General features: G+C 36.3%; 1 protein-coding gene across 3 annotated transcripts in view; it reads left to right on the top strand.

The window, feature by feature from the left end:
- The window catches only part of LOC131683407 (mitogen-activated protein kinase kinase kinase 11-like), an 84,310-nt gene that overhangs the window by 34,646 nt on the left and 23,763 nt on the right, over positions 1 to 25,901 (top strand). For 2 of the 3 annotated variants that reach the window (XM_058965373.1, XM_058965372.1), the window contains 3 exons: positions 2,834 to 3,031; positions 3,099 to 3,246; positions 11,986 to 12,168. In XM_058965373.1, coding sequence (XP_058821356.1) covers positions 2,834 to 3,031; positions 3,099 to 3,246; positions 11,986 to 12,168 — 529 coding nt within the window. The remainder of the gene's footprint in view (positions 1 to 2,833; positions 3,032 to 3,098; positions 3,247 to 11,985; positions 12,169 to 25,901) is intronic. The other variant, XM_058965374.1, reaches the window with a different exon arrangement.

Here is a 25,901-nt window from a genome sequence, read left to right as displayed (position 1 = left end):
AATAGAATTCTTACAAAATAGAAGCATCTCGGGAATTTCGTTACCGTTTTTTAATTTTTTTATGAGGCTCTACCATGTATTTTCGAATACTCAAAAAAATTCAACATTTTGTCCAGAAATCTGGGTATATACAATTCCAGTGATGATATGCAAAGTATTTTTGTAATGAATTTGATGATCTAGTGCACAAACAATAAAACATGCAAGTAAAAATGTACCTTCGCGCGATTTTGTCAAGATTATTCAACGAATACTGCTTTTGTGTTGGGGGTGGAAAAACTTTTTTTTACATACTGTAGAATGCCAATGTTTGAACCAATTTGTTTAGAAGTCCTCTGAATTCAACAACTAGTTCAAGCAAATGAATTCATTTTTTGGATTATGACGTTAGTGCCAGAACAAGCAGTTTGAAAAATTCCCCATGCTGTTGAAAATATTGCTGATCGATTGCGCTATAAAATCGACGCTTTAATAAGTAATTGTTATCTGTTCGAAAGATTTGTAGAAAGGGACTTACTTTTGTGATTCGCTTTTATAATTTTTTAGCATATTCCTAGCCACATATAATTTTATTATCCAATCATTTTAGTGCGAAGATGCAGGTAATCCACTATTGGCCTTTTTCTACAATTTTTCGGATTTTTCAATTAAAATACAAAATATAAAAGAGCTATCAATTTAAGGATGGAATTATTCGAATCGGTTGATGTAAATTTATTAACAATTAATATTGCTTTACTCGCTCAAAACTATCAATCTTTTGAAATCTGTTTTTTTATTATTCTACAACTGTTCAATATACCGGATTTTCTAATAGTCCAATCGTTTTGTGTTTCAATAATGAAATCCATCCAATGACAAAACTATAATCATATAAAAACGTTTATGAAAATTTGTGACGCTAATTGATTTTCCAACACTAAAACGGAACCCGCTCTTTATAGAAAAGCTCAGCATTTTCATATCTCAAAAGAAAAAGTATTCAAAATATTTATTTACTTTTCTGTTTTTATTTTCAATGTGCTTAGTGTTCAAACATGGATGAAGAGGTTGCTGTACTTCATAGTCTCTAAAAAAGAATTGAGAATGTTAGTCACTGGCCAGTAATTAGTGTAGCGTGGTTTTTACATAACGCGAAATGCAGTCAGGTTCTAACCCCGTCTAACAATTGCGTCTTAACATATGAGCTGACAGTTGAAACCTGACACAGTTTGGGAGTCAAGAAGCAACGGCATTAGAATAATTATATCTAAATTTGTTTTTATTTTGTTTTGCTGAATTTCTTAAGGGGGGTTAGGGTTTCAGCGTGGTTAGGTATTTTTTACATAGAATTTGTATGCAAAGTTTGAAAGAAATTGGTTAAGTAGTTTTTGAATGGCACTTAACAGCGGAAATCATGTTTTTCCAGACACGTTCTACAAAAGCTTCATCACCGAGACGTTTGTCTATATTTTTGCATAAAAAATTACTGCATGTTGTTGAAATGATGCACTATAATGTACAAAAGTTTTGATCAATTCGCTTCACGCAAAGTTCTAAAAAAATCACAAAAGAAGTGTTTTTTCACGATGAAACACTTACGCAACCCCCGCCCCCCCCCCCCCCCCCCCCTTAAGGGGTTACACCACCGCAGAATTTAAAAAAGATCTATACTTTTTATTGATTTGAAATGTGCTTTAGGGTCTTGAAAATGATATACCAAAAAACTACAGGCGACAATAAGTGCTAAATGTTCAAACTTTCAATTCTGCCACAACATCTTTTATGTATACCCCGAGCGTATTGATTTGTCCAGCGAAGTACGTAGGATTTTATTTTTTTATTGGTTACTTTTTTATCAACAATTTTGTGTCAATTTTTACGACTTTTTCGGCATTTTTTCACTAAAAAGAGCGCTAAAAACAAAATATAGAATAAATCCTACGTACGTCGTTTGATATTATTATAATAATCCAAAAAAACTTTAGTTTTAAGCTCCAGGTTGAAAACTACGGGAGATAGGTTTCCGGCTATGGACCCTTTCCAAAAAGAAGCGTCTACTGGAAAAGGCTGCATGGTCTCCATCTTGTGACAAAATCACATGAAAAAAATATTTGTTGTACTTCACAGCTAGTATTATAAATAATCTTTGACAAGATCTTGATTCACCTCTTTTTTGCGTCTAGAAAAATTCTTGAAATATGCATATTTTTTCGTGTTCTGCAGGATTTTAAAAAAAAATCGATTCTTTGGCAAAACATGTAATTGCATATTTATTCCGTAAACAACAAGAACTTTTAACATCTCATTAAGTTCTTACTTTGCACGCACTTATGGCAGAAATCGTTTATTGCTTGATGTCATAGGATGACTTTTTTGTTTTCCTATTCTGAGTAATATTTATCTGCAAAATAAAAAACTTCAAATAATTTAAGTTTTCAATTTGATATCAAACTCTGCTCAAGTTCTCTGGTACAGCCAACAAGCACGAATTCTATGAATAGAAGCTTTATTAAGCGAGTCATAAGAACCTATTAATGAGTTCAACTAACTCATTCAAAATAGAATGGCGATGCAATAAAGCAGACTTCAAACGAATGCACTTTTGTATTTATTATTTTAATTGCAGTAATATTGATTTTGATCTAATTTCGAAAAAAAATAAGTATTTAGCAATAGCATAATTATGTGTGTTGAATGGTATCATTTAGTAATTAGGCTTTTTGATAACGTTAGGGATAACAAAATGTGCGTTATTTTGTCTCGCTAACATGCTAATGAATGGTTTGTCCGATGATTATATGCCGGGTAGGTTTGTGGTTATAGAATCTGTTTGCTCTGTTTATTTCCACAGGAATTACGCAGCAAGGAGGAGGAACTCAGCCGAGTGCAACGTGAGCAGCGTTGCAAGGAAGAAGATTTGGCCAAGCGTGAGCAGGAGCTTGATGCACGTGAAATCGAACTATTGGGACGTGAGCTGAATATTATTATCACACAGAACACGCCGACACCCAAGAAACGAAAGGGCAAATTTAGCAAGAGTAAATTGAGGGTATGTATTGTAACACAACTGAAATCTGTTCTTGGCCATTCTAATAGTCGTTTAAATTTATTTGCAGTTACTGAAACGGGAACCGGGGCAGATTTCGTTTCCGCTCGATTTTCGTCACACGATAACGGTGCAGCACACCACTATCCGCGACGAATCCCGACAGCGAAACGACACTCCGCCCGGTTCACCCGCAACCCGACTGAGAGCCATAGCACGTGAGTACACCTACGCTTGCTTTGTCAATGTGTCGTCCTTTGTTTTACATCCGTTGTCTTTTTTTCTCAATTATCATTATATGCGATTGATTACAGTACGATTCGTTTTATTTAGTACACTGAACGCGATTTTCAAACACACTATTTGCAAACAATTTTTAGAGCTAGAATACACCTTTTGATAGTGCCTCACAGGTCCCGGATTATATCAAAAGAAGTCGGGCCGATTCTCAATTGCCAGCGTGATTGCATGTATTTTAATAAAGATATTTTTAGTAACCATATTTTATTTTTCGTCAATCGAATCCCGTGTTATTGTTTAGTTTTCGAATAGTGTGATTTAATCTCTTTTGCAGTAATAGATTTTTCTTTATAGCTAAGTTTGAATCGTAACCTTCACAAGAAATAGTCCGTTGAAGTTACACATAATTTTGCATTTATATTTTTGGTATACTGATCAAGAAACTAGAACATTGGAATAATGTATAGTATTAAATCCTAAAGCTCACGAAACAATTTAACTGATTTGCAGCTCCATGTTTTGAGTTTTTGCCGGTTTCAAGGTTGTTCGATCATGACCCGTCACTCTTCAGTCTACGTGTACGCTCAGTTTGACGCATTTTTTAAAGAGATTTGTCTATCCCGAAAAGAGGCGAATGGCCGTAGGGTTAAAACCTTTATAATCGAAATAAAAAATAGTTACATTTGAAAACAGAGAAGTTCCTAAAGTCCTCATATCTGAAATTAACAAACTTTTTAGTGGTTAAGTAGTCAAAAATCTTTATCATTTGTTTTCTCAAAATAGCAAATTATAAACATAAATATTATCCAAAAGATGAGTTTCAAAACAATCCATGATTCATTCCTTAACGTCCTAGTCCAAACTCTTCTAATTTCTTTGTAATTTCATTTTTAACGTTTGTTGTAGTCGTTTTAAAAGTATGTAAAATACTATTACCTCAAAATTAGAAAATTTTCTATCATTTAGTTAAATGACTTTTCACAACTTGAAATTTCGTTTACCGGGGAGATTCAAAATTTTCCTCAATATTAAGTCATAGTTTTTTTATCGTGGTTATTCATTTTATACCTCTATCATTCTCTACAACTTGTTCTATGGCGCTATATGCCTATCAACACATTACACAACAAGAAGTCTATATAAATGAAGTTGGTTCAAAATCGCCAATTATGCATATGCAATGATGTGCTTCAAATATTAAGGCTTGTTCGCGACAACGAATTGAGTTAACAAAGTAATTATGAACGATAGAGAAGTCTTTGTTTCCCAAGAAATATTTGGTTTGGCAGCTCATCTGCAACAGTGAATGAACCAATGAAAACGTCGTGCCAACAGGAAGGAACTCCAGGATATCTACCAAGAAGAATGTTTACAGAAACGATTTTAGCGCAGTAACAATGTACTCTCTCTCTCTCTGTTCTGGTCAAATTTATCATCTTCTCACTATGTCAGGGATGTGCTGCATGTTTAGAAGCAAAGAATACATAAATTGAACAGAAAGAGCCACATTCACTAAACTGTCCGGAGCTGCGTCCCATCACGCGAAATTGGGCTCTCATGATGAAAGAGCAGTCTAAATGCCAACAGCAGGTAACAACCAAAGAAAAATACAAACAATTGTGGATCAAAGCAACTAAATTGGCTCTCCCTGATTTTCGTTTGGGCTGCACTAATAAAAACTTAACAACTTTTCTAATATGCACTTCAATTGACGCTATTTGAAAACGTTTTCTGCAGATTTTTTTTGTTTTTTGGTTGAATATTTCAAGAGATCTGTGTGTTTTTAGGTGTCTAGCTTTTTTCGTAGACAAACCTTATTGCGTCGAAATGAAATTAGATAATATGCCATAATATTTGTCCTATGTTCTGGGGGCTTCGCTATCTCCGGAGACTGACTTTTGATTATAGACAGTAATGACATAGTGTCAAAGAAGGAAATGTAGTACTTGTGAAGAAGCATTATTTTACTAATGCTGATGATGATATTTGTTATTTTCTTGTTTGAGATAATTAACGAAAACTCTAATAATAACACTTCTTGAGTAGTAAAGTCATGATTTTCTCAAAAAGCAAACCCATCTTGGGGGAGAATCTAACTCGTCTTCAAATTTCAAACCCCGTCTTACCCAGAATAAAGGCGCTCCCAAAAACCATAAACCCGCAAAGAAATCAGGAAAATAATTTCAGCAATAGGTGCCCCAACCCAAAGATTTGCAAAATGGCTAGTACAGGAATTTCAAATATGCAAAAAGAAAATCTCCAGCTGGTCCGTGGAATAAAAAAAAGATTCAATTAACATACTAGAGGATTGGTTGCTTCTACAAAATAGGAACAGTCCATGGAAAAGCAAAGTAAGATCTTATATTAAACTTACTCGCCTTTATATGTGAGAAAATTACATTCTTGAATGTCTTCTATGGACAAACTAAGGGTAGTTTGCAACAGCGCACAGTGGCACCTGTTCATATAAAGTTGTGACAAAATTATAAAAATTGGTTTATATGGCTAAACATTTGGGTTTTTACTAATTTTGGGTCGCTGAATCCATTTTTGCTATCAGTTTTAAAATTCCATAATTCTTTTTTTCGACTACTTTTATATAAACCCATTTGAAGTTGAATAGTGTTGCAAGTAACCCCGTTTGACGGTAATTCACTCTCCATTTTTTGTGAACTATTTATGGTTAACCTAGAGGAATGTTTAAAGCTAAAGGTGCTTTTACCAGAACGATGCAAAGTGGGTCTAATTTACGGTGTACACCATATTTAAATTTTTTTGTGCAAATCGTTTTGAAATTTTGTGCAGTTCTCCCTCACATCATTCCACAGGTAATGATAGGAGTGTTTTTCAATTTTTGAAGTTTTCATAGCCAAAAATCCGATTTCCGCTAAAAACATCGGGAAACATGCAAAAATAATTATAATATTTTGTAAAATATTCCGTTAGTTACCAGGGCAATGATGTGGAAAAGAATTGTGCGAGATATCAACCCGATTGGTACAGGATATTTTGAATTATGATATACACCGTAAAACAAGTTTTCGATGATGTATACCAATGGGTATTGATGTAAAATTTATGTTTTTATGCAAAATGATGGGTGTTTTCATTGTAGATTTTTTTGTGGTAAAACTCAAAAATAGTAATTAAAAATGGCCCTTTTTGACCGCTGTACTGATTATTAGAAACTAAGTTAGCATAAACAAAGTTTAAATAAATAAAACTCAATGTGATAAATAACAAATACACATTTTTTTCTGTATTTTTATTGAAATAAAACTTTGCTGATTCAATAAAACAGTCAAAATGCCAATATATTCGAGAGACTTATGCAAGTGGTTCCGGTAGGAATTTTAATGAATGAAACAGCTTAAATTTCGTGTTTGTGCTTTTATTTTCAAAATCCGGTTGGGGCATCATCGCACGAAAAACTTTGTTTTGTATCACTCTAATCAACATGCGCTCTTCTTATTATTTTTCATTGGGGCTTTAATCTAATAGGTCATTCGCCCAGGCGCGTTCTTAGTTTTTCTGTAAAGGTGTTTCTAATATACTTTGATAATTTTATTGTACAGTGACGACCTGATTCTATTCGTTCCAGATTTTGTCTACCCCCGATTTTGTCAACTTTTCGAGCCGATTTTGTCAGCCTCATATGAAAATATGTTTGGATCTAGCAGAGGAACCAAGCCAAGTTCGAGTAAATCATTTCATGAGCATATTTTTAATTCATAAAGATGCAAAATATACAAAAATTTTAAAAATCATTATTTTGGTTAATTTAGGGAAATTTATACGAAATGGTCACTATTTTGAGATTATGTTTAGGAATTAAAGGAGAACGGTCCACGCCACTCGTATAACTTCCGAAGTTTGTCCTCAGCCACTCGATTAGTAAAGCTACGGTAGGTCTGGTCATACGGGTCAACCATCCCGACCGATAGGATGAAATATCAGTTCAGTGCATCGTCTTATCCCTGTACATTCTCGGCGGTGCTCGGAACGGGTTGCAAACTTCAGGAACTCATCGTTAAAGCTGGGACCCCATTCATCATCATGAGAATTGTACAACGTGGGGCTTACGTCTGCGCAATAGGACAGGAAACGACATCGCCGAAGTAGTAAAAAACAACTTCGCCGTCGTTCTCAACGATGGAAGTTTAACCTTTATCCGCGGACAGACGGAATCCGCCATCGAAGTCACTATCTGCTCGGAAGTGCTAGCAATGTGTTGTGGGTGAATTGTTCTTACCGACCCATGCAACAGTGACGACTTCCCTATTCAGGTTACGTGCCCCCTGACGTTAACTGCAACAACCCGTCGAAGGCGGTGGCTCTACGATTAGACAGACTGTTCCGCTACGAAAAGAATCACGCTGACGTCCTTATGAATTGGTACGAGTCATACACTCCGGATGAACTCTACAGAATTTTCAATCGGGTTGCTGTATCCTGCATTCCCTGGACAACCCTTCCTGGTAGGCAGAGTAATGACGGTGCCCAGAAATCGAAGCCATCAGGACATGCCGAACTGCGCTGCTGGCACTGAAGAAGACTTCTGTGGACGAACCAAATCGAAGTCAGCGAGATGATGAGTGCAGAAAGGCCAGAAACGAGGCCAGGAAAGCAATAGAAGAGAAAAAACGCAGGCTGGACGAGAGTTTTGGAAGATATATCCTCTAACTTCTCGACTTCATGGCTCTGGCGGAGTTAACGCTCCAAGCAGTAAGCGTGGCACAGTGGGTACGCCATTGCCGTTAATGGGTGCACGACGATCGACCCCACGACCATCGGTAACGAACTAGGCAGGTACTTCGTGGCCCTGTCTGCAGGCACCGCTCTCCCAGCTGCGTTCCGGCGAATCAAGCCAAAGAAAGAGCAGACCCGTTCGTTCGATTCAGGTCAAGTATACAACCATCGTTTCATCGGAAGCGAACTATGTACGGCACTAGGATCGGTACACGCAAGTCTGCCTGATTGGATGACGTGGGTTGCCCTCGGGCGATTATGGACAGTATCAAACGCATTTGGATCGGTGAACCGTTGCCCGATTCATGAAAGGAACCGCTAGTAGCCCCTATCCTTAAGCGATGTCAGGGGAACCGATTTCCGCCCAATCAGTTTACTCCCCCGCTTTGCCAAGATGACCGTACATTCCGCGTATGAATCGGGGGTGCCCTATCTGACGCCTTTCCGGAGGATGTTTTCGCCGTTACATAGTTCATGGTGGTCATGAACTCTTAATTCGCCAGCCCGCCAGCAGGAATATATTGTTTCGTATATGCCGATGATAGGAAGGACCATTGGATGAACCAGTCGTAAACTTATAGCTGCCGTAAGCGCGGTGAGCTGATGTTCGGTATCAGTCGGTTGCAACTTGGCACTAGCTAAAAGCGTTATTACACACTGCTGCAACACGAACCACATTGCAAACGAAAGGTCGATTCAGCTGGACAGGGCTGTTGTTTCCTACCGTAAGGAGCGGGAGATCCTGGGGATAGCATTCACGTCACACTTCCGATGATTCAAAAGCGACTGTCGGATCCGGTTGCGACTAATTAAAACAATCGTCGCACTGCATTGAACATTAGCTAGGCGCCAATCCACAGCCAGATATTCTACGGGGTTGAGCTAACGTGCTGCAATATGGAAGGTCTCATCAACATTTTTAGCCCCATATATCACGGAACAATATGCATTGCCTCTGGCTTGCTACCCAGTACGCCAGCTGAGGCTACCTCCATAGAAGCCAGAATTCCTCTTTCGTTGGGCGGCTGCACTCACGATCACACGAAGAGCTTCAGAATTGTTAGAACGTCGAGACTGAAAGGATTGCTTCCTGCTATAGACAGTTAATGAAACTCATCGGGAATTCACAGACATAGATCTGCTACCGATCGCCCGCTTACACCGAGCTCGTGACCGAGCCTGGCACACCCGCTGACGCATTCTGTCTGCAGAACTGAGAGCTGGTGCCGTTGCTGGTGAAGCCAGAGCCAAATACAACCGACTGGTATAGCAATCACGTGTGGCTTTAGCGGAGTAAGGACGGAATAGGAAAAGGCTTACTGGAGCCATGCTCGGTTCTCTCAGCCGAGGCATCAGCTATCGTACTCACCATTATCCAGAAACCGGACGATACACTCATCGTTTTACTGTCGGATTCTCTGGCAGCCATCTCCGCTCTCGAGTTCGGGAAAATCCGCCACCCCTTTCCTATGGTCCCAAAGCTGTATTTACTGTATCGATTTTGTTGGCTATTTTCGGCAAATTTGAGACTAAGAGAAACGAAAGCAATGAAATTGAAAGACGGATAGGTATTCTAGAGCGAATCAGTTATAAACTTAGAACGGAACACTAGGACTAGGCAGGCTCATATGGACATGATCGAAAGGAAAAATGTGAAGAGTCTTTTGCCTTCTGCTAAGTAGGAGTTGGGTGTTGCACTTAAGTCTACCGCATGGTCATTGATAGAACATAACTCATCATCATGTTTTACCGCCGACACCGATGATGATGAGTTGTTTAAATATAGTAATACTCCCAAATACTTTGGTCCAGAAGTTTTTAGATCTTTTTGCCGAAGCAATGAAGTTTCTATGTCTTTTGTTTGAATAGTTACAGGCGATTTTCAAAACAAAAATGGTTTTCTTCAAAGCTATATATCTTCCAAGATTGCAAATGAATTTTCAATCTTATTACTTCATTTGAAAGATCCGAACTTTTCTAGTTTTTAGTGAAAAAACTGCAGGAGTGTTATTTCTGTTAAAGAAATTATTTAATTTTTAAAAATGGTGTATTGTTCAACAGAAATCGTTAATAACTTTTCAAATAGACGAGATAATAACTTTGTTACTTGAGCAAAAATATGCGTCATACAAAGTTCTAAAAGTGCTGCAAACAAAGTATTTACGATAAATCAATGAATGAAATGAAAAATGAAAAATAATGATTTTAAGGGGTCGCGTTTTCATCGCTCAATCTTTTATGGTAAAATCAATTGAGAAATAGTCAATATGTGCGATAATGCCGAAAGTCACGGCAATTCTATTGGATATGTATACTTTTTTAAACACGACACCTAAATGGTTGCGTGGATTGGGCAAAAATGTGCATTTACAAAAGTTCTAAAAACCTCTAGAACAAAGTATTTGCGAGAAATTAACACATAAAAAGATATTAATAGAAAACCAATTTTGAAGAGCCACCCTACCTTAAATATCGCAAAAATCATAACATATGAACAATTCGAGATAGCCATATAGTTTCTTTGGGAAAATTGTTTCAATTTGGTTGATTTATAACTTTACAGAACATTATGTACATGAATTTTACATACCTGAAAGTTGATATTTTGAACACTCCAACCACAAGGACCACCCTAATTCAACTAATATAAAAAATCGCAAGAAAGTTATAAGAAAGTTTGTCGAAAATACTATATATCGGTGTGGGCGCAAACAGTTTTGTCTTCCTAAATTCAGCTTTGGGATCATAGTGCAACGGGGGAAACGACACTACACTTTACAAACAAGCAATCAGCGGTAAATAAAATTGATTGCGCGCTTTACTAGTAGCTATAGCAGTGTAATTTCTGTGAGTAAAGAAGGCATTGTGGCTCTAATCAGATATTGTGTTTAGTGGTCTACTACGAATAATCTACCGATCACATATCTTAAACCATCTGAACAAACCGAAAGGAGGAATATTCAAACTCGTATCAACGTTTTGATTCTATTTGATGTTTTTGCGTCATTTTAACACAAGCTAAAAATAACAATAACTTGAGTATTTCCTATAATTTAAGCTTCTCCGATGTCTACTTAAGCCTTGTTGTCCCATTCAATTTGTAGTTTTTAAAGTTTTATACCTCCAAAATGCGTTTCAAATTATCGCAGGTGGTTTTTCTTCTTGCGCTCAAGTTTTTTCAACGGTTAATAACCATGCTAACACAAAACAGCAACAGTCATGTTACTATTAGTGTAATCGCAATTTAGGGTTGCCATATTCTATTCCATGAACCTCGAGCAACTATGCATAAACTCTAATCAACGACACTTGTTTATTTGGCAGCACTGCATTTAAAGTGCGCTATTGCTGCGTCTCACCATCATCATGGTCGATCTTGTGCAGCCAAGTTGTGGCTTATACCAATCTTTTTTCGTTTTGAGATGTGGAACTTTTAACCCAGGTTCGGTCTTACTAATCCAGAATTCGTGAATCCAGAATCAGAAGTCCAGGCCATCCAGAAGTTCAGAATTCGTGAATACACGCCAGATGTGAAGAGCGTGGCAATCACTGGTGTGTGTAGCGTGGGCAATTAGATACAAATGGATATGACGTAAAACATTGAACTCATCATGATGTGGATCGATCGAATCAATATGTTCTCCATGTTTTAAATGCTTACTTGGCCGTTGGTCATTATCAGCGGTTCTATTGTTCCGCTATCATCCCTTTAAAATATTGGACTGAGCGCATAGTGTTAGCTTTGCGTTGTTGATGAAATGTTCTATTTTCTTGATCAGTTTTTTTATCATCTTTATTTATGAGTTATTTTGTTTCGAGTATTACCAGTATTAAATACCCGACGCCCATATAATAGGTATAGACAAATGACAGTAATAATAAGTCTTCATCCATTGTGACTCATCTACTAACACCCTATTTTATCGAATCAAACCTAAATCACCCCGTATTTAAACCAACCAATACAGTTCCGACTGATGGCATGAAAGGCAAAACCTGGGGACCGTCGACTCTGCATCAGCGCGAGCGAGGTCACTTGCCGGCACTGCGAACGACGGTCCGGACGCCGCATTTCAGTAAAAGTGCCCCGAACTTGGACAAGACCCGCACCCTGGCGATATCCGCCAGTTCGTCGCGTAACGAAATACTAGGTAAAAGTCATGATGGTCTAAACACCATCAATAACAGTAAACACTATCAGCAAACCACTTCCTGTACTCTTAATCTTAAAAGTTACGTTAGTAGTAATAGTACCAATTCCTCAATCTCGAGCCGTACTAGCGATAGGCGTAACCGTAGTTTAGATAGCAATTATCAAGGTACCAACGACGTTCCAGGACAATCCGACCAGAACGAGATCGTGTATGATCGCGTCTTTTATCGCACGATTCAGAAAAGTTTGGATGATATTTTCTCCAGAGAGAGTGAGCTCGATGAGCCCATATCCTGCATTAGTAGTTCTAAATCCAGTGATAATCTCACAATGTATGCCAGTAGTCGATCGGATTCAACCATCGTAGAAGATTCCGACTATAAATTCCATCGTTTCGGTTCGGCCGAGTCTAAGTTTAAACGTGAGTGTTTTTTGGTGTCACAGTCCAAGTCTGTTAGCGTGGACGATAGTCATAGCACTAGTATCGAAATGCATAGTGATTTGCATGAGAGTTTTTCGAATATGGAGCTTAGCGAGTCCAGCAATGAAGTTGGTTCATCTCGCAAAAGCTCAGTCACATTCCGCAACGAGGTGGATGTGAAATCTGACTATGAACATCTGTGTCCTCAAACGCCCCTGTTCCGCCCGTCGGCGATTTACAGTGACTACAGCACGGCCATGCGAGAGTATGACTCGAATAGTAATGCATCTACGAGGTCAAACTCATTCCGCAGTAAGCTGGACCGAACCAAGCGAAAGTTTAAGCTTACCAAACTGTTCGGTTCGAAGAAAGAAAAGGGAAAGATTAAATCCCGCAAATTGGTCCAGCACACAAATAGTATTTATCTGAAGCGAAATTCCGGAAGCCAGAACGAACGTGAACGATTGTTGCTGGCCGAAGCGGAGAGTAATGTGATTGAGAACGATTCGCCATATGGTAGGATAAGGAGGACGAAAAACTATTTAATCGTAGAGAATAACGATACTTTTGATTCCTAACTAAGTTTATGATGCAGTTTCGTTCTTTGTTTCGTAATCGGATTGTGACTGCATGCTGATAGTTTTGAACCAAGTTCAATTCTAATCACATTTTGGTGGCAACATTGTACGAGCTCAGGTATTTGGAAATTTAGATTTTCCTCCATCTTCTGCCTACTTACCATGCCCATTCCAATTTAGCTTTGGGTTAATTTTTTTTCTTATACCGTTTGAACGTAAAAAGTAAGCTGAGTTGTATTTTTATGAGATTAGTTGTGCAATTCAGACAAGAAGGGGTGCTGGAACAGAAGATTGAAAGGTGTACTAAAATGAAGAAAAAATACTTCTAATATAGCTACATTGATAAAATTCACTAATTGCATCACTTCGCTACGATTTTTTTTCAATGCAATACGCACTTAGACCGTTGTGGGAATATCTTATCTGATGAGTTGGGCAAGTGTTCCTTAAAAACTGACAGCAGCGAACACAGTTCTGTAATCAATGCATTTTTTAAATTATGCTTATGTCGCCTCATCTTGGTACCTAGGTGATTAGAATCTAAAGGTAATGCTGTAAGAATGCAAATCACCAAAGTTGGATACAATATGTTTTACCCAACTTACTAGCTACTAGTTATAGCAGAAATCACTATTAGATTGAAAACTCCACGGATCAAACTTGATTTCGGAACCTACATATCATGGCATTTTTGTTTCTGATACCATCCATATATGACGTAGCATTATATGGGGGAGGGAAGAGTTTTTTTATTTTGCGATGAAGAGTGACGACAGGGGGGTAGGGAGTCACGTCATGCTACGTAGCTTTTTAAAGGGCAATATAGGTTGACCTGATGTCACGACAACCTTACCCGTTTCTTCTAACTATCATCGTTTTTATTTTTTCTTAATTTTTTTGCGTGGACAAAGGGGGGGGGGGTAGGGTTACCGTCAAGCTACGTAATTACTAGGGGTGGGGGGTATTTAGAGGTTTGTGACGAAATGGGGACAGGGTGTTAAAAATCACTCAAAAAATGCTACGTCATTTATGGATGATCCCATATTGTCCTACTACTACTCTCATTCAAATTTAGGTGTAATCAGTCTATGTCTTTTTTACACTATTTTGTTGTGGCATCATGGATGAACGAAAAAGCCATTAAAGCACAGACTTAAAATTTCGAAAATTAAACATCTACTTAAATCATCAGATATACATCACAATCTAAAGATGCTTGCATTTCCTATTGTACATCAAGTTTCATTATGTAATATTTATTTCCCGCAGTATTCAACTTTGTTTGTATACATACAGAAAACAATCTTATTAATTGGAATTGAATGTTATCAATTTTAGATTGTTTTAAACTGTTATATTTATTCTCTTGTTCTGTATTTATCCTTCTTAATGATTCAAATTGAAAAATAAAGAAGGGAATTGCTTGAGAAGCAGTCAGTATGCACCAATTTCTGATATAAATTCGTAAAGGAAATGTGACAAAACAAAAAAAAACTTAATTTCTGAGATAAATTTACATTTTTTAAGATAGACCGCTATGAATATTGATTGTGTGAATCATCTTCTGAACGCTGTCAGTATCACACCGCTCTCCATCAAATTGTGTTGTGGCGTATAACTTCATTTTGTTATGATGTCTGTTGTTAGTTTTTGTGAAGCGATCGTTTTCCCATCTATCGTGTACCATCGTCCTCCAAATTTAAACTTAGTTGGCATTAACGGGGTACACTAAAATTCCGTTCATCTTGGTCGTAATGTTCGCTTTTCTGGTGTTAAAACATGGTTTCGTTACCATATTTACAATATTTGGTAACAGCGCTTTTATCTATTTTACACACATCTGTCACTACAACACAATAGGCGTCTTCCAGTTTTTGCCCGATATAGTTTTCAACCAAAGTTATCTTGGAGTTTAACCCTTAAATGCGCAATGTTGTTTTAAAACAACATTGCGAAAACCATCTTAAAATTATCAGAGTAACGTATTAATGCTGAGAAACAATTTTCAGAAAATTTGAAAAAAAAAATGCTTTGCGCCTTTAAGGGTTAAATATGTAAATAGATCATGGTTCTTAGCATTAGTTGGTTTCCTATGAAATGGTGACTTGAATTCCGAAACTTCTAAAATGAATTTTCTTGGATGATCGGTACTATATCCATTGTAGCCACAGATTTTTGAAGCGCTTTTGGTCCTGATTGAAAACAAATTTTTGTCAGATACTGACGTGTACACGACTTGCTGACTTTGCGGTTGTTGTTTGGAGTCTATGTTCATTGTTTTATTTGCACAACCTTCATACCAAATCTCGAATTTTGAATTTTCACATAGCTGATTAAGGTAAATGTCCCATGTTGTCTATCCATCCTCTGAGTATAAACATTTTTCATGTGAATAAGTGCATAAAACTCCATGTCGTAAGCTAATCTGATCGTTTTCATTATCAATTGCAGCAATATAGCTGTACAATGCGATGTCGTATTCTTTCGCATTTGTCCATATAGATTCAAGAGTTCTGTACACTCTTTCACTGCAGCTATTTCCAGAGACGTGTCCCACAATGATAGTTGCGCCTCTAGTTGAACCGTTCCGCATGATCCCACGAATTCTAATATTGTGAGCCAATGTAACAGCTCCGACCAGGCGAGTGTTCCTACATTCCTCCCAGGTGAATTCTTTCACTATGTACGAGTAACTTATTTCGTAATCCGAAGTATGGGAACGCATCCCACTATGCCTTATGGATCGTTTTACTATGACCTTACATTGATATACCATGCCAAATCCCTTGGTGCCGCGCTGTAAACCTTGTACCAATTCTTCCGTTATGCTCAAGTTTTTTTTAACAATGGTAAGCATGAAGAAATGATTATCAATTAAGAGCTAGCGAAATTAACTTCCGGATGTCCGCAGTCATAAGCTATTAACCCGCGAATGGGCTCTCCAAATGCTAGTGCAAATAAGTGTAATAGCACCATTCCAACCATTGGTCAATAACGTGGTTTAATCCAGTCTAAAGTCTTTTTCAGCAATTATGTGTCATGCAAAATGTCCTTCCAAATAGCATGTAGAATCTACATTGTAGATTTTCTCGCATATGCTCCGGGTTTTTGTAATGATGGTACAAAGTAGTGCAATTACCATTGACCTTCAAATTCTCTTAGGAACTCAGGATCAGTTAATCATATTACATAACATTTGCTAACTGTTTGTCCTTCATTCCCTGTATTTATATCTGTACGAACTTTACCCTACTGGTCCATTGTTGTTGACTTGAGAAATTTCTCCTACTCTATTGGCCATGCAATAGTTGTATTTTCTGTGGTCAGAGTTAGTCCCAGATAAACCCAATGGTGAATCGAATCCCATTATGAATAGGGTTTGCTTGCTGAGAATAAATCTTCGGATCTGCACACTCTCAGCTCCTTCCATTATTCGTAACCAATATTTCCGCTTGTTTTCCAGATTACACGATTTCATTCCAAACAGAAAATTTCTTAAGAACAGGTGAACATAGCTCTAATCGCAGTAGAAAATTTGTTAACTGGATTTTCATATAGAAAAGTATATCAAAACCAAGGAAAATTAGTAGTATTTTTTCTTGGTTTTGGTATTCTTCTCTATATAAAAATCCAGTTAACAAATTTTCTATTGCGATTAGAGCTATGTTCACCTGTTAAAACATGTTAAGATACGTGTAAGGAACAACCTTTGATGATATGTGGACGTGTAGGGCTTATCAAATCAAAGTGTAAGTGATCTTCCTATGGAAACATAGCAAAAACACGATTTTTGATTGGAGACACCTCTAAATCATGTCCAAATAAGGCCATTTTTGGCGAAAGTTCTTAAATTCACACCTAGAACAAAAATTTGAGCTGACCCATGTATATTTCAAAACTTTATCAAAATGTGGAGAGGTCTAGTATGTATGTATGTGACCAAAAATAAGCACATCGGTTACTCAGGAATGGCTGAACCAATTTTTTTAATCTCAAATGAAAGGTACAACGTTCCCATAGGCTGCTATAGAATTTCATTAAATTCCGACTTCCGGTTCCGGAGTTACGGATTAAAGAATGCGGACACACAGCAAATTCACATTTTTGCCTTTCTCCTATAGAAAGGTTGTTCAATCACTCTGAATATCGTCAACTTATTTTTTTTTTTTTGACTTGTATAGGTTTTCTGTATTTTAACAGGGGCGTAATTAGGGGAATACGGTGAGGGGTACCCCCTCTCCCTCACATCACTCACCACCTTTTCCTAAACCGCCCTTCGCTTATCATGTACCTTCCTACCCGAATAAAATTTTCTAGTTACTCTAGAATAAATTTTCTTAGTGGGTCTGAAAAACCAGTGAAAAATTTGGTTTGAAATGATTTTGAGTTGAGAAACTAATTTAAAATTTCTTAACAAGGTTAAAAATTTTGGTGGGGTTTAAACTCCCGAACCCTCCTCCTGGATCCGCCGCTGATTTCAAGTGTTTCAGCGTCGACACATAGCAACTCAAGTTCGAAGCTGTCGATTCATTGTACGTATGTGTAAATCGCACTGAATATGTAATAGACATTTCCACCATTATATTAAACATACCCAGCCATGGAATCGTAGTTTGGATAAATGAGAGAGCATTGCATCACCAGGTGGATTAAAACGGGTTTTTTATTGTGGTAATGCCATAGAATGCATTGATTTCTTTGATCCTTTGGAGCTTAGTCTACAATAGTATCAATTATCCATGTTTCCAAATTGACTTCTGACTTAATATTTTGCTCCAAGTTGATGAATCTTTTCCGAGCTAGTTATCTGGATACTGAATGTTGCCATCTTTCCAAAGTAAATCTATCTTATTCCTATTTCGAGTGTACGGCAATGTTTTATCGATGATTTTCTTGTCATTTGTAAGCTACTTGGACTCAAGAGTCCATTTGGGTCCATTGAATTTTTTGCTATAAAACCCTCAATTGAAAAATATATTTGCTTAGTATTTTTCGTTAAACGATCTTCCTCTTGAATGATTATTAAGTGTTCGCCTGCCATAGTTCCAGAAAGATGTCCAAGCATCAGTTATCTTAATTTTGTTTTGATTGCAATTGGCTTATTTTCTCCTTCAATACGTCCAATGGAATTACTAAATGTCTATGATTTAATCCCTTCAGTATTTTAGGCTTGACGTACTGAAAATTATGTATTGGAAGACCAAGTAGATGAGAAATTTCTTGGGCCAGCTCATCGTATTGAACGGGTAAATTTATCTCTTTTACCGTCCTTATTTCCTTCAACGAGAATATTTTTGACGATCTGCAAATTATTTGTAGTTGAGGGATACCATGAGAAACCGGTCGACCGCGAAATATGACCATCGTCGATTCGAACGAAACTTTGAAGTTGTGTTCGGTTTATGAATCTCTATGATTTTTTCAGGCAATTGCAATATTTTGATATAAGAGCAGTATTTCAAAAGGGCGTAGACGTATCTACGTGGATACACTTCCAAAAATTTTTGGTCGATTACTCTATTTTATGCAGCAAAACTATCTGAGAACAAGTTACAGGGAATAAATACTTCTATACAAAAAAATATACACTGAAAAAATTTTTTGTTAAAAATTTAAATCGCAAAAAAAACAATTTTTATTATTTTTTTTATATTTTTTCAACAAGAACCTAAAGAGAAGAAACATATTTTGATTGTGATTGTAATTTTTTCTTCTAACAATAACTTTATGCTTGTTTTAAATGTCATACTAATTGACATACAAGACTGTAATTTTATTACAGAATATAATTCTAAGTACCATTTTAAATCAAAATGTATTTAACAAAAAAATTGCAAAATACGATAGTTTTCGATATATTTGGAATTTTGCTCCAACAAAACAATTAATTCGTGTAATTTTTCGCTTTTTAAAAGTTATTTGCGTTACTCCATCATAAAATGTCAACAATCTAATGTCTATCGTTTTAAAGACGCAAAAGAAACTTTTTCGGTGTATTTAAATCATGGGGAACCTTTCAATAAAAAAGTTTTCCCAACAACTTTTGACAATAATACTTTTGAATATCTAAATTCTAAACGCCATTTTAAATCAAAATGCTCATAATAAAAATTTTCTGAAATGTTGTAGTTCTCGAGATATTTTAAATTTTGTTTTCACAACCTTTTCATAAGTTATTGGCGTTTCTCATTCAACAACAATAGGTTTTTCCAAACGGCCCATGACATTTCCTGTAACTTTCCCATTGACATCAAACCATTTGAAAGCTATTCAAAAACAATCAAAATATTATTCAACTATAGGGCCTGATGATTAAACTATATTATTGAATCATATGTTGATTGTTTTCATGTAGCTTTCAAATGGTAGTAGTCAATATCACTTTGATGTCAAAGAGAAAGTTACAGAAAATTTTATAGGCCTTTTGAAAAACCTTTTGTTGTTGATGGAGAAACGCGAATAACACATGAAAAGGACATAGTAAAACAAAATCATTGTGTTATTAAAACAAAATTCAAAATATATGGAAAACTATCACTTTTAGGAAAATTTTAGAATTTTATTTAAACTGGTGTTTAGAATCATATTCAAAAATAAAACTGTATTTTTGACTGCAAATTTTATGAATTATAAAAATATGTCAAAAGTTTTTGTTAGGTCCAAATACACTGAAAAAGTTTTTTTACGTCTTTAAAACATTAGATTATCGATATTTTATAATGGGGTAGCGCGAATTGTTAGAGCAAAATACGAAATATCTCGAAAATTTTGGAAGATATTTGTTAAATGCATTTTGATTTAGAATGATACTTAGATTTTCATTCTGTAATTAAATTACAGTTTTGCATGCCAATTAGTATGAAATTGAAAAACATACATACAGTCATTGTTAGAAAAACTTTTTTACCGATAAGTTTTCTATCGTGCAATCACATTCAAAATGTTACTTTTCTCTTTAAGTATTTGTTGGCAAGATAAAATTATTAAAAAATTGTGTTTTTTGCAATTTGAATATTTAAAATAAATTTTTAGTTTTGTGAAAAATGACAACATTTTTTTCAGTGTATATTTTTTTCGCGCGGAAGTATTCATTTTCTGTAACTCATTCTCAGATAGTTTTACTGTATAAAATAGAGTAATAGCACAAATTTTTTTTAAAATTATTGCACGTAGAAACGTTTTCGCCCTTTTAGGAAATTACTCTTGAGTCAAAATAATCTTATTGACTGTGGAAAATGTTTAGTCTTCCATGCCGGTAAAACCTGTAAAGTTTCATCGGAATATAAGATGTTCGGTCACGATTTTGGAGACTTTCGCACGGATTTTCGTGGAATTTCCAGTTCCACTCGTTTGCTTCCTCTCTCTCTTTCCACCCAAATAATTTTGAGTTCATTTCCGTTTCAAAGACTAAGTGCAACCGGGATTATTCGGTAAAAAATATTCATCTTCTGTCCCTGATAAATTTTAGAGAATACTACTCTGTGGTCCTCGTTCTTCACCTTTTCTTTTCACTCCAATTTTTCCAAGATTTGTAGAACATTTCCTGAGTCTACCATAAGCGGCTGGAATACTCTAAGTAACATGTCCTCCTATGGTTTGCTGCAGCCTGTAAAGGTTTTCAACCCTCCGGCACTCCGGCGAATGGTTCCCCGAATGAGCAGCCGCTGGTGCTGGAAGAAGATTTCGTTAGACTTTTGGAAGGTGCTGTACAAAATACAACGGCGCGAGCGCCAGTGGGTTAAGGTTGTTGCGATTTTTCACTGCTTTAGTTTTATGTTCTTTTTCATGATTATTTTTCTAATTACTCTCCACACTCGTTCTTAATGGTGACAAGCACATCACGACTTATGGTTATTTAAACCAATCTTTCACTCTTGATCTTAAAGAACACACCTAGACTTCTTATGGTTATTGAAACCAATCTTCTGCTCTTGTCCTTAAAGGTGACTAGCACACACCACAACTAATTCCAATTCCGTCCGTGGAATTGGTTCTTTTTCTGAAATAAAACATCGTCAGACCTCAGATTAGTGCTCTACGATATGAGAGACTGAACTCCTAAAGTGGAAATTTTTTTATTTCAATCTAAGAGCAGTGTCCTTTTGGCGCTGAGATAGACGTTAAAATCAAAATAGACTAGTATCTCAATGCAAGACTAACCGATAAGTTTTGTTAACCATTTACATCGTATCTTCTTTCTCGCCGTTCCGGTCATTCTTTCTGTCTATTAAATGAATAGCTAAAAGTGATTCCTTTTTTTGATTGTTTTCGTGATCTGTGCACTAAAGTCTTTTGTAAAATCAATGTGAGATAATTCATTTGTTTTAATATACACCGAAGAAACACTCCTCGGCTAAAAATTCGAGCGGGGATCTCTGCTAGACAAATGACCACACAGTTACTGTGAATCTCGTTCGTGATTTCAATTATTCCCCATAGCAGATTCGTACCTTTTGCAATTAGATTTATGATAACACACGTCGTGCTAAGAAGATTTGTAATAATGATTGTTTTCAACGGTTTCCAACATTTTAAAATCCTGCTGGAAATCCTGGTGAAGTCAATATTATTTCACTAGGGTAAAATGCCTATTTCCACCATACTAAGCAAGATGCCTCACTAATTCGTTAATTTCTTGCCCTATAATCAATGGGATGCGCGTAAATTGACATCAACAGCTTTGCTTCGTTGTTAAGAACCAATATAGTAACAGAAATGCGCTGAAAATAGTGAAATTCTCGTGTTTTAGCGCAACGAAAACTCGAATCGAGTGCCCCTACGGCTTCAAATGGGTAGGGTAATAATAGAAACATGGCGCAAATGGTTTCATCACCCTATATTTAATTGAATGAGCAACATTGCTAATTTAGCTCTTTACTATAAAAAATATCTCAAAAATCCGGGCCTTGCTTTAAGTTTACCGCATTTCGGTTCCACATTCGTCGGAATTTCATTTAATGATTATGAGCTTTTCATTTAGAGATAGGTGAATCATACTTCTTTAAACCGCTATGATCCAGACGTACTTCTTAGCAGAAGCAACAAAAACCTAGCGAATCCCTAGCATAATCCATATAAAAAATGTGCAAAAATTCTGGCAATATCTTGTTGGCAGAATTATAATAGGAAACGAGCAAACAATCTGACAAAATTCTGGGAGGAATCAAACTTAAACCCTTGCCGTACTTTTCAGGTAGAATTCTAAGTAAAACCTAACAGTACCGCTTAGTTTCATCATTTCTGCTCTGATTGGTTTTTGCATTTGAACGCACAATGCGACCAGTACTGATTTCGCTTTGTTCAACTATTGGTATTTTTATTCCTGATTCCTCATTGGTGACTTGATTGCTGCAATCGAAATAAAAATACACGGAACCTGAAATTTACTTCAAATTTAGTTCAAACAGACATTTCTTCAGTGTGTTACTATGTTACTATGTATTAACTTACTATGTATTAATTGCCGCAAGGTTCTACTGTATGGATTTTGATTTCTTCAGCGTGGCTAAATGAATGAGTGAGTCGATCAAAAGAATTGATTCTTTTTAGTAAGTGATTCGGTTGCGATTCGTTTGCACAACTGAATCAGTTTGCTTATCTCTATTTTCTATATCACAGCTCAAAAGCTGAATGCTTAACCCTTTCGTTGGATACTACAGATGAGCAATAACATTGAAGTTTTATGGATGCTCTCAATGTTACACATTTTGCATTCGTATGACCGCACCACAAAAACTTCTTAAGTTTAGCAATTTTCTGTACCTTTTATAAACGTTACAATCCCCATATATTTAAACCGTATCTCAGGGACGTAGATGTCAATATAGAACTCAATCAAAACTCGTTCAAGTCGGATTAGCCAGTTCGAGCAACAGAAGCGTCAAACATGTAAAAATGCAAGACAATACTCGGCCTTACAAGCTACGGAACGATGGTCGATTTATACAGCATTTCTTCGTACGAGGTAAGTTCTGGCAAATACATTAACATATAAAAGCAATCCATTATATGAACCAAATATCAAATAGTAGGTCCGAATGTCGTTTGGTACTGTGATAATTAGCTATCGTTGTTTCTGGTTTCCTAAGCCGCGTGTTTCACCGAACAGCTACGCGGTTAGTAATCAACATTACAACAAGCTTTCCGATGGCAGTAAATAATTCATTCTATTTTTATTCTAAATAATCTAACCGCTAATGAATGGAGTTTAGAACTGTCCCCCAATATGAATAATATAATTAATTATTGTGCCTTTACAATTCGTAAAGTTAATGCGATTAGCCTAGAGATTTTGTAAATAACAAAATGGTTAACGAGAAAGGTTTTTTATGCGTTTGAAGTCTCTCACGCATAGGTATTCCCTGCATTATCCATTCGTAACCACCAAAAGAAACGAATTAATTCGGTGATGGAGGAAGAAATGCCATACCTTCTGATTTCCAAACTCCCCGTACTCAATCGATAGGTTTTAAAATCGACTAAAGCGACTAAAGATTGTCTAGACTACCAATAGATCTGATGCTCAGAAAAAAATCAATGTATGAACCCTGTATTACCCGGTAGATAACGTCAGCATTGCTTGATAGATTTTTGCATTTGAAAATACGACGAACAGAGAATGTTGCACTACATTGATGGATTAGAGTGTTTAAATATTATGATTTATCAAGATCGACTGTAGCTACATGAATGTCATTCAGTTTTAGAAAATCCTAGGTTTTATCAAATATTTAATTTTGGTTACAATTTAATTGTAAGCTTGATTTTACTTCAGTTCCATTGTATGTTTAATGTTTAGTTTTTTTGGCATCAAAGATGAAAATTATAAAAAACTAAAAAATAAAAGCCATTATAATAAAAAGGAAAGCAACGAAAACAGCAAATCGTCCTTTTATTTATGTTATTAGTATTGTTCCGTTCCTATAAGTCCGTTTGATATAGTCTCATCGGTTCCAATCAGTTGTAGCGTTCTTTTAGTTGCAATTAGTTGTTTGGTGGATGGAGCTTCGCTACTTATTATTCAGTAAGCGTTTTAGTAAGTAAATTTTTTGCTCATGTTTTATATTTTCACGTGACATTGATCATATTCCTTTCCACAGCAATAATATTCACAGAGATGCGGATGGCCGTTTATTTAACAGTAAACGTTGTGTTCAGAAAAAAAAACGAGTAAGGGTAGGCAAGCGTATTGTAAAGATTGTTCACTAGAGTGCCCAGAAAAATGATAAATTTTTGAAAACTCAATCGGCTCACCCTTACTTGTTCCAAATTTGAAGCAAGTCTAGCTACCGGACCAACGTGTCTGAAGTTTGTATGGGATTTTTCGACATGGGATTTACATGGAGAAAACCCACTAGCTCGCATTTTCGCCTCTAGGTGGCACTGTATGCATCGTATTATCACTGTAACTGAAAATAAGAAAGATCATTTAATTGCCTTCAACTTTGTCGAAGACTGCTAGTGAATCTGGCATTGTGAAAAGAAGTTGTCAAACTTTTAACGAAGTGATGTCTGAGTCAGTTTTGCATGAGGCCTAGCAGTGCATGGTTGTGTATCGGTACTCGAGTCCCACCAACTATACATTTTTGTGATATAATGGTTATATTTAGCTGAATAGTATGTTCAGAAGAACTGTAGTGCATAATACGAGTTATGTTTTGGTTAGAAGATTTTAGTTCCACCTGTGACCGCATAGAGGCCAGCACTAACTTTTCATAGAAGTGAGATAGAATATCGAGATGTTTGGAAGAATTATTTAAAAATGCTTGTTCTACAACTTTGTGGAAGACACCTAATCTCTATCTCTTTCCATTGAAAAGTTAGTGTGGCGTCCTCTATGCGGTAAAATGTGGAACTAAAATTTTCTAACCAAAATATGACTCGTATTACTTACTATAAATCTTCTGAACATACTATTGACCTAAACCTAACGATTATTTCACAAAAATGTTTAGTTCAAGCGAATCGAGTACTGATTAGGGTTCGCAGTACCGACCCTTTTTGGCGAGAACCGATACTACGGTACTGAAGCCCTCAGTACCGGTAGTACCGGTAAAGTACCGGTACTCGAATATTTTTTTAAAAAATCGCAGAAAGCTTCAAACTGAAATTGAATGCTCAAACTGATGATCTTATTCTCAAATGATTGATTTGTGCTGATCAAAAAACATGTTTATTGTTTTGAATTGCTTCGAAATCTAGGCCATTTTGAAATAAATAACTGCTAAGTGGTGCGACTTTCGACTTGAACAGATGGTAAATGTATGAAACCCTATTAACAACAGTTAATCAAAGCGAAAATGGCAGTAAATCCGAGCAGATTAATCGCATTTCCTCTCTTGCTTTTCTGAAAATTGATTTCGAACTTTATGTCGTTTGCCTACTATTCTCTAATGCATACCAAGGCTCTTTGCTTTCCTGTAAACTATGGATTTTTGCTGAATTTTCCGATCACCAATAATTACAAATCGCCCCATTTGAAGCAGTTCACCAAGTCTAAAACTGTTAGCTACTAAATCGCTATTCGTTCTTTCATAGATAAAGGTTTAAGAGCAAGCCAAATACAGACATGACTTAGACCATAGTCTTATTACGCGCCACCCAGAGAATAATTGAAACCAATCAGAATGTCGCTAATAACACTTTAACTTCTAGAATTATTATGATGATGGCCCCACCTCATTCCCACATAAAGGTGTTATCTCAACGATTTATTTAGAAGGAAAATTAATA

Source organism: Topomyia yanbarensis, chromosome 2, assembly GCF_030247195.1.
Source record: "Topomyia yanbarensis strain Yona2022 chromosome 2, ASM3024719v1, whole genome shotgun sequence".
In the NCBI taxonomy this organism is placed as follows: domain Eukaryota; kingdom Metazoa; phylum Arthropoda; class Insecta; order Diptera; family Culicidae; genus Topomyia; species Topomyia yanbarensis.
The sequence above is the reverse complement of the archived record's forward strand: the minus strand, read 5'-3'. Positions and strand labels throughout refer to the sequence as shown.